Raw genomic sequence first — 24,754 nt, forward strand, 5'->3', positions numbered from 1 at the left:
CTATCTTCTGCATGGCTAAATTTAAAACTTCTGGAGTTGTCCTTGTGTCAACCAGCAGTTAGGGATTTCTTCCACTCGATACCTCCTTCCCTCTTCATTTAAAGGCTTTGAATGCAACAACCTGTATCCATGCAATAGACTTGCACCCAAAGTTTCCACAAGTTACAAAAAAATGTGGGGTCCCAAATTTGTCGTGTTCTACAGGAGCCACACTTCCAAGGATGGGAACTCAGCACTTTCTGAAAATCAGGCCTATTTATTTGAACACAAAAAGCTTACCTTTTTTGGGTGCCTAATTTTTGTTTCTGGAAATTTTGCCTTACAAGGACAAACATAACAGTTGGGCAATGCAAAAGTTAATCTACTGTTGATGTCTGCTCTATTACTTGCTCTAAAAATACTTAGTTTTTTGAAATAGAGCATTTGAGTTTCCTGGTTTGCATGTATGAATTTGCAGTCTGTTATTGCTTTAAGGCATAGGAGGGTATGGCACGGGTTTTCCTGTTTTATTTTGTTTTTAATTTGTTTTGTCCAGGTTAAAGTTTCTGGCAAGGCACAGTTGTAAAGTAATGTTCAAGTTTATTTTGTAGTCGTTTTAGTAATGACAAATACTTTGGAATAATTCTGTGTGTAATTAGTTTTGCATAAGTGTTTTCATGGCTTATGACTCAGTCTTTCCTGTGAAGCCAAAGACTGAAACACAGACTTTGTTGTTTGGAGAACCTTTCAGAAATACTCCTGGTGCTATTCAACATTAATGCATAGTGTCTTGTAGCTTAACTAGATGTGATGGGGGGGGATCCAAACCTTAGTTTGCTTTAAGTCTTTTTCTTTGAGTGAAATCATTAGACATGCCTCACAAACAGGCCTTCCTAATAGTCTTTTTTCTCAACATCACTGCCAGATCCATCCACCAAGGAATGACAGTTCTTTTGTCCTTTTTTAAACTAACCTTAGTGGGGAAAAAAAAAAATCAAATTTCTCCAGTTACAGCAACTTTAAATTACCCTAAAATTGGTGGAGGAAAATATAAAGCATTACAAAACTGGGGAAGGGCAGAGGCTGTATTGAACCAAGTAGAGACCTTTTACTCTGATGTAATGTGATTTTATCCATAGAACAAAGAATAATTTTTAAATAAGGAAATTTATTACTTGCTAGTCTTCAATGGCATAGGATAAAACTCATTTTAAATATACAAGTAGTTAAGTCTGCTATCACCAGCTATAGAAAAGGAACATTAAGGCTTATTTCTGTATTTTTCAAAACTCTTCGCTTGGAGAGGAAAGTGGACTTTGATTTTTGAAAGGAAGCTTGTTAAAAATGAAGTTTCTTCCCAGCATGAAAAGTTTTGGCAATTTGCTAAGAAAACTATTTTCAAAGTCTAAGTTTTTCTTTCAAAATTATCTTTTGTTTCCACTTCAAAGGAAATCTGAGCACATGGAAAAATCCTGACTTTTCTCTGAGGGAATAGCACTTTTGCAGTTCATAAAATTCTCACTTTCACGTTATACCTCATTGACCTTGGAAAGACAGAATCTGAACTGAGATGCAGCCCCATACTGATGCCATCCAAGTGACAGAGCTGGTGAATTTCTGAGAGGAGGAAACCAATTAAGTTGACTTGCAGGAAAGGAAACCAGCAGCTAACAAAGTGGTTTGTGTTTAACGTAAATAAATAAAAGCAATGAGGAGTCTTCAAAAAGCAGTCATGAGATGGGCAAACAAAGCAGGCCTGTTTGTCTGAAGGTTCCTGTTGAGTGCTGGGCTGAGGAGGAACCGCGCAGCTACAGTTTTAGCAAGCAGGTCCTGTGGCCGATTCGGATCGCACTGAAGCCTTTAAAAAGCCTTTTTGTTGGCCCCATTAAATTTCACTGTGGTGCTGTAGTTCATGACCAGCCACCTAGGCTGGAAATGTGCTCTCTGGCAAGCTGAATGCCACTAACATAGTTTACCGCAGCATAAATGCATTGTAATACTTTGCTTTTGTACCCATAATGGTCATGAACTACCTCAGTGCTGCAAGACTTGATACAAAGAATGGCTTCTGCAGAAAACCTCAGGGACATTAGCTGTCTGGAGTACTTCCAGCTGACATTGTATGGCGCTATCTGGCACTGCAGTGAGGACTCTGCATTTGGTTCTGTATTTTATCAGACTCAGTCGGAAGATAAATGGTGTTACTTGTATAACACTGCTGACGATTTTGCTTTATAGAAAAAATTAATTTTATTTTCCATGACCCCCCAATTATTGGTATAATTCTTGTCCAGGACTGATCTGGCAGTGCAGCTCCACAGCTGCTATGACCAGGAATTGTTCTTTCCTAGAATTTCTCTGTTTTTCAGTTGGGAGTGGCTGGCATAAAATCCATGGCTGCAGCATTTGTATGCTCTTGCCAGCCTTAGCTTTTTAGCTGAACTTTGAAGAGGCTGAATGGAGCACTTTGAACTAACTCTGAGCTGTGCTGGAGGGGTCCAGCCAAGAGCTTGCCTTGCCATTTGGGGAGTGAGGGGGAAGGGCAGCAAACAGCTGTGTCTAAGGAGCAAACTTCCTGGTGTGCTACCAATGGAAAAATGAAGATGGTTCTTTCAAAGTGAAGGTCAGATGCAATTGCTACATCTGGGGAGTTCTACCAAAAAAGCTGGCTCTTGTTTGACTACAGGCAGTTGAGGTACTCACATTAGGGCTGTTTAAAGCTGTACTGGGGTTGTGCAGGTCATTTGCTAAGAAATAGTCTCTTCACTGCAGAAACTATTTTCTGCTTGATTTCGTAGCAGGAATGCAGCACCTCAGGTTTGCTGAGTTCCTCTCAATGTGGAGCTATCAAAGTTGGTGATCTCAGACCTATTTCTCCATGCTTAAAGAGCACCTGGCAAATCCTGCTGCCAGGTCCCAGCCTCCTCCTAAAGCAGTCTCTGGAAACTCATGGAATTTTTGCTTGTCTTTATTATGTGCTTTTAATACTGCCTTGATTTGCAAATGAATACTTGTCCTCTTAATTTTCTGCCTCTCACCATAGAGAAAAATGTGTTCATTGCATGGGGGGTATAATTTCTGTATCCATTCAGATCAACCACACACATGCAGAGAAATAAAGCAAAAGTGACAGTATCCCATATACTAGAGCTCTAGTGAGAGTATAAGCTGAATGCGTGTATTTTGACGTTCCTTTATATTGCAACCATGCTTTGTGTTGCTGCCTCTTGTTTGGTGAACAGACCTTTGCAGAATTATATGTAATAATGGCTGCCTTTGTTTCTAGCAATGTTCATAATTATGGCAGCAGCTATCCCTTATTTCGTTACAGACAGAAGATCTGTCAGATGAAGTTTTTTCCTTACGTCATACAAAGTATGAAGAAAGAGAGCGAGCAAGGTGGTCGCTGTGGGAGCAGAGCCGCTGGCCCAGAAGGAATAGCAGGCAGGTGTATTGACTTTGATAAGAGCACTTCTATTGAACCACTGGTGTTGGTTGGTGGTGCAGCAGTTTCAGAAATGCTGTCACAGAGGAGTTTGAAAATGAGGGCACTCTTTATTAATTAACTCATCAGGGACCAGTACCAGGTACATTTGGTTTTGTGGCTGGAAAGGGAAGGCAGTTCTGAAGCACACATACTTACAGAAATTTGGCATGTTAGTGACCTGGTATTAGTGAATAAAAATCTTACTCCCATACTGAACACATCGCTGGGCTAGTTTGTGCCACTCCCAGTTATTACGACTTTAGCCACCAAGTGTAACTTCACTCACCTTAGATGAAAGTCCACTGTATTCAGAGGCACGTTACTGAAGGGTCCTGGGCTGTGCCAGGGACCTTACACTTTAAAAAGTCATTGTGTGAAAAAGGTTAATTCTCACAGACTTGCTGGCCGGTGCAAAACTGGAGAATTAAATATAACCCCTAAAAGTCTTGCAAAAAGCAGTGCATCTGCAATTTGGCTCTGGGAAAGGGATTCCCATAAATTGCTTCAGAATCTGCCAGGACAAGAAGCATCCTATAAATGCAGGTATAACTTTTTCTGCTATTTATCATATGCTTGTGTCTACTCTTGGCTGAAAGTGAACCATGACATTATGAATAACTATGCAAAGAGAGCTTTTTTTAATGCAGGATAAAATTAGAGCTAAACCGTATTAAGGAATTCTATTTTAAGCAATTTTGAACATAAAAAAAAAGCTTTAGAAAGTGTACAGAAAAATACAAGTTCTATACGTACCCTTAATTTTGAAACTGTGAACCCCTTGGTGAAATCTTTGTGCTATTTGAATTCAGAAGAAATGCCATTGATATGAGCAAGGCCAGACTTCCACCTGGTGTTGAAGATGCATGCCAGTATTTTACATCTAGTTCAAATGTGCATTAAAGGCGAGATCAAAATTTTTAATCTTACTGAATTATTTTGACTGCTTTGGAAATGAGTCCAGAGCAGAGGTGGGAACGGGGAGCCCAAGGACCTGCTGTTTCTTCTCAGGTTACATTGGCACAGTCTGCTGACAGTGCAGTTTGGACTCTGCAGGCTCCTGCAAATGATGCCATGTTCTCCTGCGTGGGAACAGCCCATGGCTCGCTGACTTCTCTTGTCCAAAATTTCAGTTCTGATGAGGGTGTGGAGCAAGGTGCAGGAGTGGGACCAGCCACCAGCTGTCCTGCAGCTGGACTGCGCCTGTACCAGACCTGTTTTATCTGGTTAGCCCCTCCACGTAGCATGCTTTGCTCTGGCTTGCGACAACGAGGTTGTTAAGAACCATGTGTTTTCATCTGCTCTCTTGATTTAAATAAGTAAAATGTAGGTAGCATGTATGGAGAAACAGAGCACTGAAAAGAAAATCTACATTGTTCTGGCGATGTGAAAGAGCAGGGAGTAGCTCTTAAGACTCTCATCTCTTATCCTGCATTAGATCTTACAGCAAAAATGCCGACGGACGACACAGCCAAGATTCGGTGCAGAAAGACCACCACAGCAGCTCCTGTGCCCCGCTGCATTGCGCTGCTGAACCTGTTCCCGACTTGACGTCGGAAGCACACAGCTCTGTTGGTTCAGGGATTGCACAACTCTGCAGGGAGAGCCAGGAAGCGAAGGTGGGTGCTTCCAGTAGCTTCTGGGTCTGGTCAGGTCTTCAGTGACCACTGTCTCTAACCTAAAACAAAGAACCTGAACATATCCTCCTGTCTGAGGAGGATCAGAATCTGAGATCAGAATCTCAGGCTGTCCCCCTAGTTTATGTAGACTGAACGTAGCGCTCCTGTTTAGAACTATATTGGTGTGCTTTATGAATTAAGCCCAAGATTTGTCAACAGGTAAAAATTTCATTGCTCAGTACACACGGCATGCGTTTTTGAGGCGAGTACGGCAGGCCTGGGTTCAGGAATGCTAGATCTTTTTTCAGGGATGTTGGCCAGGGTTCTAGACAGGCCTGATGCTTCTGGGGTCAGGTATCCTGATGGTCTGGCACCATGGAAAAGAGCTTCCCCCTTCCTGCACTGTGCTTGTTCAATTGTAGCTCTGTTACTATTTCAAAACTCTATGAAGCTAGCTTACATTGACAGCTGGTGCCCTGCAAACATCATAAAGACAGACACTCATTTGTCACTTGGTAGCAGATTGTTCTGCACATAGCTAATCAGTTCAGACTCCGCTGAAATCCCTTTTTCTCCCTCTTTTCTCTTTTTCCACCCTCACTTCTACCCTTCTGATTCCTTTCAGTCTGGGCTGTGGGAACTTCGAGTTTTTCCACTAAAAGATGAAGAGGTAGAAGCTTTACTGTGCCAGGATCAAATAACGAGTCAGACTGAAATGTCAAGTGCAGCTTTCTGCAGCGACTCTCTCTGTACTTCATGCACACCCATTGGTTTGCCAGACAATGGCCAGCCACCAAGAAAACAATCTACTGAAGAGCCAGAAGACTGCGAAAATGTTTGCCTGGGAATCAACAATACAAGAAAACAAAGGTGACAGGGAATAATGTGGTTCATTAAGAAAGCCAATTAAGGTGGAGAAAAGTGTAAGGTAAAATCTCTCTTGTTCACACAGCATATGACAGCACAATTCAAAACCTGTACGTTAGCTGCATATAATATGTTTTCTTTCTTGCTTTGTAACAGGCAGGATAAATCCCAAAGACAACACTTTCTTCTTCCTGAACCCCAAGAGAAAGTAATTATTTCAAGCTGGAAGTCTAATATTCCCAATGTCGGGAGTGGGCGCACATAAATTGCTGGCACCATTTGCTTTCTGTTGTCATATTGCCACATTTATTAATAATCATCCTTTTCTGTTTTGTTTGTTTTCAAACGCATTTCTGGTTCTGGTGGATTCTGTTGCAGCAGGAGATGCTGTCTACCTTAACCAACAACTTCAACTGAACACAGAAAAACTACTTGAAAAAATAGTGAGGAGAAGTGATAGCCTCAGATTATTTTCCTGTGTGGCATGACCATGGGGCAGAAATCTGCCTCTCTAAATGCATGTGTATAATCTGTGTGTAAGATAAGGGTAGGTGAGAACCAGCAGTTTCAAAGCAGGCGTTCTGAAAGCCTTGCATCTAGCTTAAAATCTGTACTCAGCTCTCTGTAGTGCCAGGGCATGTTTCATATAGATGTCCCTCAAGCAATAAGATAGAAATAGACCACTGCATTTCAATAGTCGATATATCTGCTACTCAGAAAGTAGGGTTTCTGCTTCAGTCGTGTGGGTATAGAGAAATGGAAGGAATGAGGAGTCGAGTCAAATCAGTGAAGCAGCTCTTGGAATATTGTGGTTTGGGTCATCTTAACTTCCTTGGTCCTCCAGTAGTAATGAGGCTCGTAATATTTTGCTTTAATATGTTAAAGACAAAGTCTCATTCCAGTTTCTGTACAGTGCCTTGTAAGAGTCTCATAAGTATGCCAACATTTGGTGACTAGCTGAAAAGGAAAAGATCATTGATGTCTCAAGACCAATAAAGAAAAAAGCCCCAAAGCTTTCCATTGTGATTCTGGATAGAATTTTAATTTCCCAGTGAGTTTACAGTGAGGAAACAAAAGCAAGTTGTTTAAACTTGCATCTGAATAGCATAGCTTGGAATGTATCTGCAATCTCAAGAGGTATTAACAAAGATGAAACATTGAATGTAGGTATAATCCATCAACAGGAGGTTTTTCTGTGTAGGACAGTTGAAGGCAGTTTAATAGGAGTCTCTGTTTTTGTGCAAAATTTTCTTCCACATGTAATATCTGGAATGGCACTGGACAGATGACCCAGTTTTAGTGTCTCTTTTTTTTTTTTTTTTTTTTTTTGTCAAAATGACAGCAAATATACACTGGGCATCTGAAAACAGTTCAGTAAAGTTTCAACACTACAACCTATTGCTACATTGTAGTTTATTGCACATTCTGATTATTTTTTTAAACACTTTTTTAACACTGGTTTGTCTTAAACTTGAATCTTGCCTCAATGTCTGATACAATAATCTTTGATGCAAGGTTGGTTTTTTTAATTAAAAGTTATTTCTATATATGTTGTATATAGTCTGAATTTGATGGCCTTTTAGAAGTGAAGAAATAGCAGTAATGCTTCCTCTTGGCACAGAGACCTGCTTGGCTTTGCGAACACACTGAAGTAGCAGCAGCACTAAGCTTTGCTGTCATACCGAAGCTCCGCCAGTGCTGTGAGGCTGAGGTCCCCCTCAGCGTCTCAACAGAGAGGTGGATTTTTCCATCTCTCTTGTCCTGCATGTGCATCTGCTGCTGGGAAAAGGTTTCTGAAAGTTATGTGTCTCAAATGCTTTGCAGGTCTTTTCCATACCCATCTCTGTTCATTAAAAAGCCTGATCTGACCAGCTCTCACCCAGCTTTGTTGTAAGGTTAGGGCTTCCTGCTCTGTCTGATCCCTGGGGCAGTGTGAGGAGTTTCTGTAATTTAAAGAGATGGGACAGACCGAGTAAACCAGGCACCTAGCTGCCTTAACGTGTCCTGAAGGTGCCGTCAGGAAATGGAAATGCAGTCCAGCATTTTACGGGAAGGAGCAAGAGGAGAGTGTTTTTCTAGATTGGGGGGTGGGAAGGGAAGGGTGTTAAAATGAGGCTGAAAAAACCTGTGTGAAGAGCTGGATTAACCCAAGTTTGGTCAGCCTCGTGGACTGTAAAGCTGTTCCTGCACTGCTGTTCAGTTCCCTGCTGTGGTGTGCTGCTGAACTATTGTGTTGCTTTTGGGTGAGGCTCCAGTGTGCTGGTCTAGAGCAGCTGCTTGTTATCTTGCCAGCTGCAGGGGCTGCACAAGTGGTTATTGATAGGAGCAAGGGTAAGCATGTTTTCTTTGTCCCCTCTTCAGATGTTGTCAGCCATTGTGGGAACCAGCTGATGCCTCACAAGGCAGCAATAAAAAAGCTAGCCAAAGAAAGGCCAGGCAGACTGGAAAAAAAAAATCCCTGGAGAAACTATAAAAATGTCCATGTGGTCATAACCCCACCCCATCACTGTCAGAAGTCTTTTCTCTAACATCTGCCTCTCAGCTGGTTAGACCTGTGACAACAAACTGCAGCTGCCTTCACACAAAGCTGCCTGAGTGACTGCATGGCCGGACAAGCGTGCCAGAGCACTTCTTCCTCCCCATGCCCCAGCCATGGGGCTGCTCTCCAAGTGTTAGTGGTGCGCAGGCTTCTGCCATCAGGTGAGCGGCGCGTGGAAGTGTGGCAGGCAAAGGCCGGTGGGGAGGGGTGATGAAGAACAGGCTGCATTTGCTTTTCTCGTGTCACCTGCCTACGTCCAGCAGCCCTGCATCTGGCAGGGTCAGATGGGGAACCCTGTGCACACATGTCAAGTGAGATGCTTTTTGGGAAGCCGCAGGCTGCTCCTCACCCACAGCACCTCTGATCATTTGCCACCTTCTTGCAGCAGACCAGGCACTGTGCCCTGGCCTCTCTGTCTCTACACTGTGCATCTTTGCTCCAGCCAGAGGGGCACCTGATTTTTCAGTAGCCCCATTTCACTATTAGGACAAGGTTAGCAAAAGCACTTAATGCCCAGCCCCCTCCTTTCATGTTCTTTCCCTGTGCTGCATGTAGCTGAAATTGGCACTATTATGCTCATTTATTGCCTGCAGCCCTTTTCCCTGCAGAGCTGGACTCCTACCTCCAGGCCAGTTTTTGCATGAATGTTGGGGTTGTGAGGAAGCTGCTAGTGGCGGAAGAGGGCTGAGAGCTCAGAGACAGTCTCATGGTTGAAAGCCATAAAATGTGTAAGAAACCTCTGCTTGTTTTCTTTCCTTTTCAAAGTTTTAAACAACAGGAAAAAAAAAAACCAACCCAACCTGTTTGTCTTTTGGCTGTTAAGCTATGAAACAGCTGTCAGCACTGCTCCTAATGTTGTGGCTGAAGGTATTACAAAGGCTGACTGTGCAATACCAACTTAATATAATGCTGCAAGCCCCCGCCCCCCCTGCCCGGCATGAAAGTGGGGTTGCAGCTCCAGAAAGCAAGCCATTTCCCTTGTGCTTTGTTTACTGTTTTCAACTGAGACATTTTTTTAAGGCCACTTATGTTCTGCACCCTGCTGCTATGTGAGTTTAAACGCTTCATCTCTGCATCCAGGACCTTAATAGAATGTAAGTACAAATACAAACTTCTAAGCCCTATTAAAATTAAGCTCTGTGTGTCTCTACTGCAGTTTTTTATCTTGCTCAGGGATGTGCACTGTACCACCCTGTGGAACACACATCCAAGCCCAGCTCGGCTATATCAGAGTTTCTTTTATTCTGTTTTCCAGTGCAGACAGAGCCTTTGCTCTGTCAGATCACTGCTCTAGACCATGTGACTTAACTATCACCAGGCTGTGCTCTCCCTTGTTGCTGAAACTGCTTTATCAGGGTATTGCAACATCTAACGGTCCTGGGGTTTATTTGGCCCTGTGGATACCAGGCAAGCAGCTCTTCTGTTTTTCGTGTCAGTGTTTGGTTCAAGTCCTGCAGCTGTGGCGCTTCTGCTGTGGGGTTATATGTTACCAAGTACAGGAGGACAGGCCATACTTCTGTTAATGTACAGAGGTGAGAAACTGGAACAGTCTTAAGCGTTAGAAGACCAAGTATCATTACTGTTACTGCCATGGATGCTCTGTGGTCACTAATAGATTTAACCTTAGATGTGTAAAAAGCTGCTGCAGTAGTAGCCAGCTGCATAAACCCACCTGGGTGGGATTTAGATCGAAAAAAGCAATTGAGTAATTTTACTGTGAGTGTAATTTCTCTCTCTCCCACAACACTCCTACCCTGAATGTCAATGGAAGTGCAAGCTACGAGATTTAAAACAATTACAAAGTGACTACAACCTATGAAAGAAAATATACTGTACAGTTCTATGCTCAGAACAAAGCATAGTACCATCAGTTAACTAGCATGACTTTGGGATGTCTGCCCCCCTGCCCTGCCATTAATTAGAAAAAAAAGGCAGAAATAGTTTTATTACCCTTTCAAAAACCAGTGTAAGGCCAACTGCAGGAGGCAAGGATACTAGAGCTGCTGTCCTGCTGCTTTCAATAGCATGAAAAGCCACACTTCCAAATCCTAAACTAACATTTTCATTGCCTATTTGTGGCTGCCTGGCCTGCATTCTAGATCCCAGAGCCGTGACAGTTTCTCTATGCACACTCTATTAGACTCTACACAGGTTCTTTCCAGAAGTACGAATAAACTGCTTTAACACATCGAACAGCCATTTAGACTATTACCTTTCCTAGCCAAGTTTTCTTTTGGCAAGCCTCTTCTGAAAGATGTCCTCAGTGCAGCAGCTCCAGATGACTCATCTTTTCTTTTGCTAGTTCTCAAATGGGGTTGCAAGGGGAAACAGGAAGCAAAGACATTTATTCACCTAAACCACAATTAACCACACAGGAAAAAGTAGTAGTTCAGGCATTTCAGACACTTGTCTAGATTGAACTAGCCCTGCCTCCTCCTACTTAACAATGGCAGTGACCCAGGCTGTACTGCAGCCGTCTCCTTCCACAGCCGCAGAGCAGAGGCCTATCTGTGGGACAGCTGGCAGCTCCTGGGCTTATAAGAAGGGGTGCATCAGCTCTAGCACTGCCTCACCATCTGCTAGGCGACATGTGCCCAGCTTTGCTGCAAGGTCAACAGATTTGACTTTGGCCTTGTGGAAATGGACTGGCTGCAGCTTGTTGAGCTTTCTGGGCTGTTCCCCTGGGGCAGCAGACCTTTGCAACCCTTGTTCTGTAATTGCAACTTAAAAGGAAAAACACCACGCAACATACCATGAAATATTAAAGGACTAATTAGAGCCATGGGAGGCAGGACCATCTAAAATGACCTGCTTGGGTCTTCCTCTAGTGGGTTGTAACTCTTGCCTTTCACATGCCCAAACAGGCCAGGCTGTGAAGTCAGCACAAGAAAATTGAAGGTATGAAAAGTATCTGGCTTCATAACCAAGAGGAGCATTAAGCCGTTTCACAGAGCCATCTCCACGCAGTGCATTTCAGCCTACATACGCTGAAATCACTTCAGCAGATTACGTTCCTGGATGTCGCTGTCTTTCTTACTCACTCGGGCATCTGTACAAACCAAGGAGACTGTGGGACAAGATAAAGTTTTTTAACTATCTATCTGTAGGGTTTTAAAGCAACATTCTTCCATGGAATCCCATCACTTCCAGGAATTTCAGACGCAGCTGGCTGTTGAAAGAAAGGTAAATTGAGACAGTATTTCCCAGCTTGTAACCTGGTAAAGAGGTTGCACTGACTTCTTGTTTGATGCTTGACTTGACTTACTTATGTAGGTCAAGTCCTTCTGTGCAGTAAAAGCAAAACAAAGGAACATTACTAGCACCTGTGGGATTTTTTTAGCCCTCTTCTTAAACTGCATTTTTCCCAGACTTACTCGCAAAACCACGCATTTCTGACAGCTTAAAGGAGACTTACCACACCAAGGGAGGGGTGTTTAATGCAGATACTGGAAAAGTTTTGTAGGAATGCACAGATCAAATGACAAAATACAGACAGGAGAAGGCAGTTTGATTAGAGTCTTCCCCAAGAGAGATTGCTTGTGGTGATGCTACACTCTTCTAGTAAGCAAAAACTGACTGAAGTTTAGTTCAATACAGTCAGCGTTACAGGTTGTGCCATAAAATTAGCCTCCACAGAATCAAGAGACAGGTTCAAACCATTGCATTTTTCAACCCTGAAAGACAGCCAGAATGTTTTTCACTGCTGCTTGCTTCATTGCAGCGAAGGAATGATTCCTCTGTTCAGCAGCAAGGAGTTTCCGTAATTAATGTTCATCCAGCCCTCCCTTACGCACGAGAAACAAGGGTTCTCCTGCACACACAGAGCCTTCTTGAACACTGCTTGGGTAGGTCTCACCGATCCAGACAGCGCTTTTGAGCTGCTTCTGAACACACATTCCTTAGAAGATTGATCACAGATCTTGGATCTGCGCTCTTCATAATAGCACTGCCAGATACAATCATATTTGCACCTGCCTGAAAGACATTAAACACCCACTCAATAACATGGAACAGATCAACTTCTGAAAGAGTTTTCTTGCTGTAAAACATACATGGAGGTAGTGAATTCTAAGCTGGTAGGCAAACAAACGCTATCTGTGGGACGCAGGTAACATACATACCTCTAACTAAAACCACAAACCAAGTTCAGAAGACAGCTCTTCCCCAGATCGCTAATTTCTTCCTCATTGCCCATATTGACCCAAACATACAAGAAACAAACAACCTTCTAGCTTAGCAGAGGCCTCACTAGCCACTATTAAAAAAAAAGGCACAAGATTAGACCTCATGTAGATTTTGATATTAACTGTGCTTTACTGTTCCCTCTGAAAACTAATGGTCAAAATGCAACTCCTCCTAGGCTTCATATTCCGAGGGACAACTAAGTCTCTTGGCACAGTAACCAAGAATGCTTCAGCCTCTTACCTCTGCACACTTATGGATGGTGTCAGGCCCAACTCCTCCATCCACTTCAATATCCAGTGAGGGAAACTGTGTCCTCAGCCACTGGACCTGACAAATGGTATAGAAAGGTCGGCACCGAGATCCACGCTCGGCTGCTACAGCTACCTATAGCTTCTTACATGCCCAGAACAGGTTTATTTGCTTCACCGTTCACTCCATGCTGGTGATGACCTTTAAGATCAATAAATAAGGAAACTAAATTTTACCTTTGGCATCATGTCTTCCATAAATTTCTGCCCTCCGAATCCAGGTTCTACTGTCATCACCAAAGCCATGTCTATCTGATTGGCCCAAGGTGCCAAGTGTTCAACTGTAGTACCAGGCTTGATTGCCAAGCCCACCTGCAGGAGAGGCAAGACAAAGCCCGGCGCGCCTTAGGATGACACGAAGGCAGCAAGATTGGCTCGAGCTGTGTGCAAGTTCCCAGGGAAACAAACAGTTGCGTGTCTGCATAAGCACGGTAAGAACAGGCTGCTCTAACTACAGATTCCCGCTCTTCTTAAACCAAAGCTGGAGACCAACTGCACACATGCAGAGCATTAGGGCTGCACGCGCCAACTGCGACCCACCCGACGCCATGGCGACGGGCCCTCCGCTGCCAGCAACAGGGCGGTTAGTTAAGCCGGGCGCAGCCCGCTACTCCGGGCCTGCGCTCCCCTCACCTTCATCCCGTTCTCCCGAATGTCTTTTATCAACGCCCCCGGATTGTCCGTGGCCTCCAGATGGAAGGTGTATTGGTTTGCGCCGGCGACAGCCATCGGTTTCACCCACTGCTCGGGTCTGGCCACCATCATGTGCATATCTGGAAGAGGGGAGCAGGGCCGAAAGCCCTCAGCGAGCGCCGGCGGCCGCGGCGGAAGCCGGCGCCCGCCCCGCGCCGGCCGGGAGCGCAGGGGCCGGCCCCGACAGCGCGTCCCGGGCAGCCCCCTTACCGAAGAAGGGCTCCTGGCCCAGCTGCTTGCGCAGGCTCTCCACGACGGGGTGGCCGAAGGTGATGTTCGGGACGAAGTGTCTTGGAGCCCAAGAGAGAGACCCGCCTGCAGGTTACTCCCGGCAGGGCAGGCCGCCCGCCCGCCCGCAGCCTGGGGGGCGGCCGCCCCCCGCGCCCCCCGGCCCGGCCCCGCCCGCCCCCGGCCGTTACCCGTCCATTACATCCAGGTGAAGATAGTCGGCCCCGCAGTCCAGCATGCGGCTGCACTCGGCGCCCAGCGCCGCCAGGTCGCTGTTGAGGATGGACGGCCCGATCCGACACCCCGACGCCATCGCCGCCGCCCGCCGCCCCACGCGTGCGCAGCCGCGCAGCCTGCCGGGAGGGGCGGCCGCCCCCGCCCCTCCCCGCCCCGCCCTCCGCCATCTTGGGGGCCGAGCTGGGGTCGCTCCGCGGCGGGCGCCTGGCTCCCCCCTGCCCCGGGGTCGCACCCCATGGCCGGCGCGTTGCCGACGCGGAAGAAAGCAAGCGCGCAGCTTGAGGCCGTTACCGGCCACCCGCAAGCTGTGAGTCCGGGCACGGGAGAGCAGAGCCCCCCCCGCCCCCGGCCGGCACGGCTCGGCACGGCACGGCCCGGCCGGGGTCTTTGGCGGTTCCCAACAGTCGTTTGCCGGGGGCCCAGTCTCAAGGGCCGGCCCCCGCGCCCCACCGCCCACCTCGGCTCGGGGGCTGGCAGACCGTCAGCCTTGTTCCCCGCCTGCCCCAGCAAGGCCCCGCTGGGCGTTTGTGGGGGGGCACAGACCCCTCTGGAGAGCCACCCTCGGGCAAAGGGCCTGCGCTGGAGGGGGGAAAAAACCCTAACCCCCTGGTTTTGACAGGTTTTTTTTTTAAGTTGCCACAAAGTACACGTTGTTACCCCTGAAAGCAGGCTGAGGGCAGCTGTGCTACTTCGCACCCCACCACAGCCTGGGGGCCGGGGGCGGCAGGTGCCAGGTGAGCTACGGCAAGGCAAGGATTGAAAGGAGATGGGTAAATTTTAATGCATGCAGTCTATATCCCGGGACAAAACAGCCTCGCGTAGCAGTGTATCAAAGAAAGGGAGACCAAGGCGGTGTTGCACAAGAGGCTGACACACAGAACTCTGTCCTTTTGCTGACACTCCTCTGTATTTAGTCAAGGTTTGCATAAAAATGCTGAGGCAATGGGACCGACTGACACGCTGACGAGACTCACATGGCCTGGACGTTTGTTGAACATGACATGCGCTTAAGGCCTCTAACACTACTTAAGCAGCATCCTTTGTTTTCACAGCAGAAATATACACCAGTTCTGTTACAAGAGACAGTGGAGGAAAGCACAAAACCAGCCAAAGTACATTGTATGCACCTCATTAGTACAGTATTAAGTGCAACCAATAGGAAAATAAAACACATGAGAAAACAGACCGACTGGTCTGCCTGTTTGTCCATTTCTCAACAGCCATCCAACAAAATCAACACCATCTGCCCAGCCACCTGAATAAACTGAATTATGGATTACATCATTTATAAGCTGCATTGATTTCTAGCAGGGCAGACATTAAAAAGAGGCATTTTAGTCTTTGCTATGGCTTACTACTGTGGGTTGACTGGTGACCATGGGAAACCTGAATGGAAACATTTATTACATATATTGAATTAAATGAAGTACATCACAGTTATTTTTGTCATCATTAGAGTGGAGTACCATGGTGAGGCATCGACTTTTCATCAAGGAAGAGACTTCCTTCTCATTTTCAGCAGAAAAGGTTGCTCTATAAAATGCACCACAAATTCTGTATGTGTTCTATCCCAGCCATTTACTCAGCTCGCATCTAAACCTCTCCTCCCCCACCTGACTACCAGTGACCCAGCCTACCTCAGAATTCGAAAGTGAAGCTTCTCCTCATTTGTGCATCACTCTTAATAACAAAACTTAACATCTGGAATTTAGCAGTTCTTTGAGTGACCTCCAAGCTAGGAGCTAATCCAAAGCAGTCTCCTATAGGTAGCTGGCACTGGCTCCTGTGCGCTGAAGAGATAAGAAGCGGTACAGCATGTTGTTAGTCAGCAGAGTAAGTGGTTTGTCATTCAGGACGCCTATTGAGCAGCAGACTGAGACGCTGCCATCTTCCCCCAACCATCTCTCTTACAAAACCATGTACACTTTAAAGGTGCATTAGTGCACCACCTATATATATATATGGCGGTGCACTACCAAAACTGTTGCCTTTTCAGCCTTGTTTTTCCCAAGAGGTGCTGAGAGTCTCCATCTCTCACCAACGTGGTGGCAGCAGAGCATGCTCAACACCCATGAGCCTGGGAGAAGGATGGCTTTTGCTATCTTCAGAGGCTTAACGTGCCCGAGTTCCCTCCTCAGATTGGTGTGCACAGCTCCCATCAAATGTGAACATTTGGCAAATACCAGGCAGCACAGCCCGAAGGCTCTATGGGTTTCAGCAGGCTGAAACCTGCTGTCAGGTATATGGTTAATTTTCCACACAACAGTAAAAACCGCATGCTGCGCTACAGCAGTGAGGCAGTTGTTTGTATGGCGGTATTTTAAGCAGCTATTTCAGAGCTGTTGAAGAGAGATGCGAGTCCTTTCTTGGGAGATGGATAGGAGGATATCGTTCTGTTTCCTCAGTAAGGCTGTTTTATGATGCATGCATCCAAATTACAAGCCCTCGGGAGCCAAACTGGTAATTACCACATTTTACAGACTCTCAAGGTGAGCTAGAATATTTTCCCCAGCACAATAATGCCATCATTATAAACTCTAGTTCTTCTAACATAAGCTGAAAAAGGCAGTGTGTGATTCCCAAAGCACAGGGTAACTTTGGGCGTTGCTTATGATTTCATGGTTTGTTTCACAGCTGTTTTGCAGTTTGCCCACAAGCGGCTAATGGCTAAAGTCACATTTCAGTGTAATTCCATGATGCTGCATCATAGCCCATAACTCAGCTGTGACTTCAGCTGATCCCCCATGGGGATCTCCACCTACGTATAAATGTTAATCTCTCTTCCTCTCTCTCATACTTGCAGCCATGAACATCACATACATAAAATGGAACCTTTTTAAATACAATCTCAACATGCCAAAAATAGATTCTTTCATCAAGTTTCTGCCTTACAATATCCATCTTCTTTTGTTTACAATGTACATATATATTTTTATATATATAGGAACATGAAAATACCATATATAAATATTTACTTTAAATCCCTATATGTAAGTACATAGCATCAGTGGAGCGGTTGCTAGGTACCAGAAGGTCCACACATTCCAGATGTGGTTTCTTGTTTTGTTTTTTTTTTTAAGCTGTGGAGATGAATTACTCAGTACATTTAAGCAGGACAGTGTGGGCTATTTTTACCATCTGCAGACCACTCGCCCCCTGCCCATCTATATCTGTGTACAGCACATGCACTCCTTCTTATGGTATGTACTGTATTTAGTTTTACAGAGCAAATATTTTTGTAGAACAAGGGCAATATCTTACAGAGTGTAATGGAAGCAACAGACAAAAGTAAACTCCAGAACTAAAAAGTTTGCAGTGCCAAAAAAAAAAAGTCTAATTGCTCCATGGTGCTTATCATTGCTCTGCAAGTTAGAAACAATGGTCCCAGGCTTGTGAAAATCAAGCTTTAGATTGGTACTTTTGGTCAGTGTTTTCACTATCAGTACTAAGGTGTAAGAAAGAGCCTTGGATTCAGCTACTATATAGCCCTCCTCTCAAAAACGCTACAAAAATAAATCTTGGGCGCAATCTCAGAAGAGGCTTCTCTTCTCTTTCTCATGCAGTACAACAGCCCCCTTACCCAGCAAGGCTGCTCATCACAGTACATGACTACCAGATCAAGGTTTTATGGACCACATATTTGCCCACACACCCCTATTCTGAGAATTTTGTAAAAATTCTCTGTTCCTGTGGTCTTGCCCTGAACTGAAATAGATTTCACAAACGGGAATTTGCCAGTCTATAGCAACCGGTTAGTTGTTAGCTATTTTCTGCTTTCAGTTAATAAAGTGCTCTTGTTTTAATTAGTTACTAGTTACCAGGGAACTTAGAGGAGAAGGTACACTTTTCTCTGCCTCCTCCCACTACTGCACTTCCCCAAGCATTAAACGTGAGATTCATCTAGATCAACATCAGTCTCCCCAAGCTCCACGTGCGTGAAGCTGAAGTGAGTGGCCAGCAAGGGGTTCTCCATCCCATTGTCCTCACTGATGTGAAGGACAGTGTCCCTGTGCTGCAACAAGCTGGTGGTCTCAAGGCCAGCGTAGTCCTCGGTGTCAGAGAGCTGTGTGGGTGGGGTGCTTTGTGCTGTTGTTGGCCGGGACTCCAAGCCCTCCTCTTTTTCCTTCTCCTTCTCAGCAGAAAGTGCCTCGCTCTGCAATTGAGAAGAGCCAGTGGTCAGGCTCAGAGAAAGTGGGAGGGAGAAAGGCAAAAAAACAAGGGAACATCTATAAAATATTTTCTTATTTGGAAATACTTTCTACCATAAAGGACCAGGCACTTGCAGATTATAAATCCCTAAAATTTTGCCCTAACAATGATCTATTTTTGCTAGTGAATCAAATTTGTAGCAATGATCAGAAAGGTTATCTGATTTCAGTCATTAACGCTTCCTCATTTCATTTTTTTTCAGTGTATTCCCAAGATGGGTGTCTTTTATTTGTTCATGGCAAAGGACATAACCACCAAAAGACACTAGATATCTGGGCATATAAAAGTGATCTCAATGTTACTGATGTTTTGAAGGGATGACTGTGATTGTCCCTGCACTGTTCTCAGTGGTGTCCAACCAGAAAAATGTTGGACAAGCAATTTCTTTTGAAATGTGATGCTTTTGCTAAAACAGTCCTGAGGTTTTGAAGGAGTCCTTCCTTAAGGACGCACTTCTCCGAGGGCAAGCTGTAAAAACCTGTTGAAAACTTGCCCTGCTGAGCAGGTCCAGAAGGACTACTATATGTGACAGGAAGGTGAAAAGGGAAGATGCAGGAAACATATTTGCAAATTAAGAATCATTGCATAGATCTAGAAGTGGATGGTTTACAAAAGTAGGGCGTTGGACAGCAAAGTCAGCCTAAAGGGTAGACACACAGAAGAGTTTGCTGCCTTCAGTCACCCACCGGCTTTCATTATAGTGCTATAATGCATCAGGCGTTTCCCTATAAATTTGTGCTGCAGCTTTGATGAAGCAGCAGACAGACACACATAGTAAAACCATCAATCACGTTACCTGGCCAGTGGTCTGACTGTGGAGATCAGCTACAGCAATGGCAGGTGAGGAAGTCAGCACAGGTTTACTTAGCAGCTCCTGCTTGCTGGTCTCTTGGGGGCTGCTGTGGCTGCAGCCCTGCTGCTGGGCTGCTGGAGTCGACGGGTCCCCTGAGGAGACTGTTGTTGCCTCAGGCTGGGCTTCAGTGAAAGTCACTGACCGCTTCTGTTCCGCTGAAGGGTAGAAAGCCCAGAAAATTGAGTATTAAGATGCTACAATTTGGGAAGGGAAACACAACAAGAACAGAAAAGAGAATCCCTGGAGTTTTTATAACTAAGACGGGATTCGTGATTCATCCCATCTTTTATAAGCTGTCTAACTGGAGTCTAATCTAAAAGCCTTTTACCCTAGGCTTCCTCTAAAGCCACGGAAAGAGTCAGGGTTCTCCTGAAGACTAGTCACCCTACCTTTGTCATGGCTTGGTGAGATAAATGCCACCCATAACATCTTTCCATCCCAGAAGAATGTACTGAATTGAATTCCCATGTGAGTTAGGCATTTCTGCCTTCAACTAAAAAAGGAAAACTGAGATGCAAATATATAAGGGAATTGCCCAAGGTTTTGCAGGAAATTTGAGAAAAGAAAGAGGGCAGCTGATTGCCCCCCCATTCCTGCAGACAGAGTCCACTATCTGGGAATAACAGAACAGCACAGAGTGAAGACAGCTAGACTAAAACTTGACAGTAAAACTGCTATCCCTGCTCCTGCTCATAATTACTTTGGGTCAACTTTTATGTTTCAAACATTTCCAGCAGTGCTGTTGCCCCAGCACCATCCTGGCTGAGTGATTAGAAACCCAGAAGGTTCGCAAGCAACCTTTGGTCTTCCAGGTGTTTCCTCCACAGTTAACTGCTCACTTTAAGATGGTACAGAATACAGCCACTTGCTCTGCTTGGCAGTGCTGACTCCTGGAAATATATGACATGGACTAGAAAAGTCCTATATTCACTTCTATATACAACCCTTAAAGCTCTGCACTGCTAAGCTTACAAATGATGGGAATTTCCTTCTTTCTACTACTCTCAATAGCAGCTTCAAAATTTGCACATCTGGAGGTTTTGGACAAGGCATCCTAAATAGAGGATACCTGTCCCCTAAATTCTGCACACCTCTAGGATACATGATAATTCACTGTCCAGTTTGGAGAAACCACCAAAGTGTTTTGAGGGGGTGATTTTTCTGATAGGATATCCACCTACTAGGAAAAAGGATAAAACTGCTGGCACTTCACTTTAATACAGGCTACTAACAACATAGTAACTTTTCTTTTAAGCTAAAACAACAACCTAGTATTTTCTTCTTTCAAATATGAAGCACTGGTTGTGGAAATGCAGCACTGCCCTACCGCTAGGTTTTGGTTTTGGCTGGATGCTCCGCCGTGTGGTTGAAAGTCGAGCTCCATGACGGCTACGAGGTTCAGTTTGAGTTTTCTGACGTGATAGCAGTGGTCGCCGAAGCTAAACATTGGAAGAAAGAGTTAGGCTGATGCACGTTCACATATTACACAATTTCTCCTCTGTCAGGAGAACCGATCATCATTGTCTATTCCTCTAGATGTCCATTCACTCTACTTTTAGCAGATACAGGTTTTAAGGTTCCCGTGGCTCAGACATCTCCTTCATATGAACTTCTGTGTTTTGTGCCTTTTCAGTTTCAATAGTGAATGTAATGCAATGCAGATTGTGTGGCCATCGTTTAATAAAAAAAAAAAAAAAAAAAAAAAAAAAAAAAGCCTGCAAAGGAAAAGGTTGGGGAATTCAAAACAAAGTGCCCCTCCTCTCTCAGGGATTTGTCAGGCCTCACATCTACGACTTGTGCTACGGTTCCTGCTAACTCAATGGACTGCACTGGTATATCACAAATTAGGTAAATGGGACGTGTCACATCCACAAATCATTTCAAAACAGACACAGATGAGAAAAACCACACTGACTCAAACAGAAGGAGAGAAGGTTTCTTCACTCCCTGTGTTCTCACCTGCCGTAGGCCTCTCTTCCGCCCCAGGGGCTGCTGCAGAAGAAGGTTCTGCTGTCCTGGCTCGCTCTGCACGCTTGCCACCCTGTTAGATGTTGACAGCATTAGGCCAAGCACAGAAGCACCCTGTATAAGTAGTAGGTGTCCTGGCAATTGTGACTTAAATAAATAAATAAATAAATAAACCAATCACTAATGGCACAGTCACTTCAAAGAGCAATACTGTCTTTGAAGGATGGGGGGGACGTATCTGTTGGGTTGTGGCTTCCGGGGCTTAGGAAAGGGTGGAAGGTGGAGTCATGGCATTCAGGACTTGGCCACACACAGGTAGCATCCAAATATAAATAACTGCAGATTTCAGTTTTCAGTCATTGATTGATGCATCCCACTGAGCAACACTCACTTCTCTGCATCCTTTGCCACATCAATAAACGCAAGAATACCAGCTTCCTAGCTCAAAAGCCTTCTTGTTTGCTTTTCCTTTTTCAAGGCTGATGTTGTAAAAGCTAATTTTTTTTCCTCCCAAATAGACTCCACAGCCTCATCACAATTTTGTCATCTGGTTTTAATTTCAATTTAAGTCAACAAACAAAAAACAAACACAAAGTGACAAAGGATCCATTCACAGAATGGATGCATGAGTTATGTGAACAAGGCCCCACACTCAACACTTGCAGCCTTAAGACTTTTTGTGGCTAACAAACAAAAAAGACAAGTAAACGTAAATTTTATTTTTTTATATATATATATATATATAAACACACAGCTTTTTCGTTTTTAATACCTTGGCACAAAATATCTGAAAACCTGCAGAAAAGAATCTTTAACAACAAAACATACTCGGCTACATACCATCTCATTCTACCATTCAACTGACTACCACCCTCCCCTCATTTTTATCAAAGCACTGTATTCCTCCAAACAGCTAAAATTGGTCATTTAGCAGACAGTGGTCACAAAACATTTTAGCTGAATGAACTATGTCTGAGAGACATATGGTTACAATAGCAACTAACATTTAAGATGGACTTATAAATCAGGCAGCTGCTTATTTGGGACAGACTGGAATCTACTGAGCCACACATCCTATTTAAGAAACTTCCAGCTATATCTGGCATTGATTGTTGAAGATTCAGTGTTTGCAATCCATTTTGCCTTTGGCCTGCATTAATCTAAAGGAAAACAACATTCTTTTCTCTAGATGTTTTCCTTGGATCTCCCTGGAGGAGCTCAGTACCACCAACAGAGTGAACGTTTAATCGCCTGACCTTCCAGGAGCAGAGGAAGAAGACAAACCTAGGGACCTGGTCAGAAAAGACATGGAGGATGTCTGTGGAGAGGCTTAAAATGTTCTGTCTCCTGAACAGCTCGTTCTTCACTTTGGCAGAAGTTATTGCCCTTAGAAGGTTTGGTGGAACAGAACATGAGAGCCTCCTGGTCTGCTTCAGGTCAAAATCTGGTTACCTGACCTAAAAGTCCTATTCCTCCCTCCCTTATCAGTTTAAACTAAAGCCAGACTTTGCACTAAATCATATGCGTGTGCTTCTACCAGCTCTGCTGGGGTGACAATAGGCAACTTCAAGGACAGAGACATTTTAAGACCCTGAAGCTGTTTCTCTTCTGATTGTCTGACCACAGCCTAATAATCCTAGGCATGCCCTTGGCAATCTCACCACAGCTGCAGTGGTTTGGAAAAAAAAGGAAAAAAGCTTCTGCAATCTCAAAGCCGGAACAAACAAGATATATTTGAGTCCTTTTCTCCCTCAGACAGCTCTTCCAAATGAGATCACCAGTCTCTGGAACATATTTTCCAGCTTTTAGGTAGGGTATTGACACCCGCCTATGAATAAGCAGAGTCTCCAAAGTTACTTCCTGTTAGTGGGACTGTGTTCTTGACCCAGACAATGACTGCAGCACATATGACTGGTAGGTCCTGAAAGCAACACATCATTCCTTATTAAAGCAAAGAGACTGTGCGTAAATTAGTCTTTAGATTTGTGATCTAGACTACCTGAAATTACAGCTTGCAGAATTTTCTTCATTTTCTGTTTCTAGGATTACATAAAAACTTATTCTTCTAAATTTTAAGAAGTTTTTAGAGTAGTTACCAGTATATGAATTAGGAATTAGCTGGAGAAGGTCTTGAAAAAATAATGGACTAGCTTTGAGAATACTGTTACAATTTCTGATGAAGGAACAGTAACTCTTAGTTCTATGAGTGAGGAGAGGTATGTCTGTAGCAGAAAGACTACAATTATATTCAGTACAAAACACTGTTTATAGTGGTGAAACAAACCCATTTCACATGCATCATGAAAACACTTTGAAAAAGTCCTTAGATAAAGGGAGTACACAGACTGCATGAGGGCACAGAGGCTACACATGAGGAAAAAACCGATTCCCGTGGAGTAATCTGTGCACTGAAGACAAACAATAGGTGAGCAAAAGAAAGGCTGGACTTTGTGTCTCGCTGCTGGAGTCTGGGATTTTCAGCCTGGCTTATATTATAAGTGAAATGAGTTTAGTGAGCTGGGGGATGTTTACTTCAAGTACTGAATCATTACATAAATTGGTATAATTTGGGATGATCTCATGAGCTGAAATTGAAGATATCTATTGCAGGCAAACGGTGGACCCGAGAGCAGCTGAGTTTTGCAGAGCTGCCTGTGCACAGCACAGTCCTGCTGTGGCTGTCTTTTTGCATTCTATCCCCAAATTTTGAAGAAGGGAAGGAAAGAGAGACCACAAATTTCAGATGAGTGGCTGAATTTTCAGATATAACCTTTCACTTCAGGAGGGTTTGTGAGAGTTTCTTTTCACATCAAAGAACAGCGCTACTGATCTTGTTTCCGGGAAAATTAGTGTGGCAGGCAGACTGTTGGCTCTGCGTAGCCGTCCCTCTCTCCTTTTCTGTCTCTTCTTGTTTACCAAACCTGACCAGGAGTATACTGTTTTTCTGGCAGCCTGCAGGACCCAATCGAGAATCAAATGCCATTTCAGCTGACAGTATGTTTCCCCCCTGTGGCATTGTGATCGATAAGTAGGGGTTTTCTGCAGTATATGAGACAGATTTATTTGGGAATAACAAACCAGAAGGTTTTGCTGCCCAACACAAAGATGCTCTGTCAGTCTCTGAGTATCTCTGTCAGGGGTTTTATCTTCACAATAATGTTACTCCCGTTACATAGTTAGGGCAGAGACATGTGAGCAAAAGATCAAACCAACCCAACTTCGTGGAAGCATGTTGCCAGCACTACAAGAAATGACAGCCAGTGCAGTCACACAGTGGGGACTAAAAGAAACTTCATCAGGTTGGCAATTATAATAAGTAATGCTCATGAATTACAAGAAACCATGCAGCTAAAAAAAAAAAAAAAAAAAAAAGAAAGAAGAAAACAAAACAGAGACAAAGGAAGCAAGGAGTTTAAAAATCTATTAAAAAGATGTACATGCTTGCCACACCATTACAGTAGAACGTACACATTTTGTGTCCCAAGACATGAATAAGAGGGTTAGTGGACAAAGGCCAGTGGAGAATGGGATAAAATGTAGATGAACTCCAGTTCTTGTATTCCCAGACACATCCTAGCCCAGACA

General features: G+C 44.4%; 3 protein-coding genes across 7 annotated transcripts in view; 1 reads left to right on the forward strand and 2 right to left on the reverse strand.

Moving 5' to 3' along the window:
- KANSL1L (KAT8 regulatory NSL complex subunit 1 like) overlaps positions 1 to 7,335 on the forward strand; it is a 66,561-nt gene extending 59,226 nt beyond the window's left edge. The window contains 3 exon segments of the mRNA XM_075027941.1: positions 3,311 to 3,423; positions 4,902 to 5,082; positions 5,708 to 7,335. Coding sequence (XP_074884042.1) covers positions 3,311 to 3,423; positions 4,902 to 5,082; positions 5,708 to 5,956 — 543 coding nt within the window. The 3' untranslated portion in view covers positions 5,957 to 7,335.
- A 3,479-nt stretch (positions 7,336 to 10,814) lies between these two features.
- RPE (ribulose-5-phosphate-3-epimerase) lies at positions 10,815 to 14,253 on the reverse strand. Of its 3 annotated transcripts, none has more exons than XM_075027942.1 (6): positions 14,094 to 14,252; positions 13,885 to 13,964; positions 13,615 to 13,754; positions 13,159 to 13,293; positions 12,914 to 13,000; positions 10,815 to 12,463 (listed from the first exon to the last, which is right to left on the reverse strand). In XM_075027942.1, exons 1-6 carry the CDS (start codon positions 14,213 to 14,215, stop codon positions 12,341 to 12,343), a joined length of 687 nt encoding a protein of 228 aa, XP_074884043.1. In that variant the 5' UTR covers positions 14,216 to 14,252; the 3' UTR covers positions 10,815 to 12,340. The 3 variants fall into 3 exon arrangements, with proteins under 3 accessions (XP_074884043.1, XP_074884045.1, XP_074884044.1); XM_075027944.1 differs by having other exon boundaries at positions 14,105 to 14,228; XM_075027943.1 differs by lacking the exon at positions 12,914 to 13,000 and having other exon boundaries at positions 14,094 to 14,253.
- A 3,534-nt stretch (positions 14,254 to 17,787) lies between these two features.
- UNC80 (unc-80 homolog, NALCN channel complex subunit) overlaps positions 17,788 to 24,754 on the reverse strand; it is a 130,406-nt gene continuing 123,439 nt past the window's right edge. For all 3 annotated transcript variants that reach the window (XM_075027939.1, XM_075027937.1, XM_075027938.1), the window contains 4 exons: positions 21,161 to 21,242; positions 20,529 to 20,640; positions 19,145 to 19,356; positions 17,788 to 18,292 (listed from right to left, as the gene is read on the reverse strand). In XM_075027939.1, the coding sequence (XP_074884040.1) occupies positions 18,023 to 18,292; positions 19,145 to 19,356; positions 20,529 to 20,640; positions 21,161 to 21,242 (676 nt within the window). In that variant the 3' untranslated portion in view covers positions 17,788 to 18,022. The remainder of the gene's footprint in view (positions 18,293 to 19,144; positions 19,357 to 20,528; positions 20,641 to 21,160; positions 21,243 to 24,754) is intronic.

Source organism: Buteo buteo, chromosome 5, assembly GCF_964188355.1.
Source record: "Buteo buteo chromosome 5, bButBut1.hap1.1, whole genome shotgun sequence".
Lineage (NCBI taxonomy): Eukaryota > Metazoa > Chordata > Aves > Accipitriformes > Accipitridae > Buteo > Buteo buteo.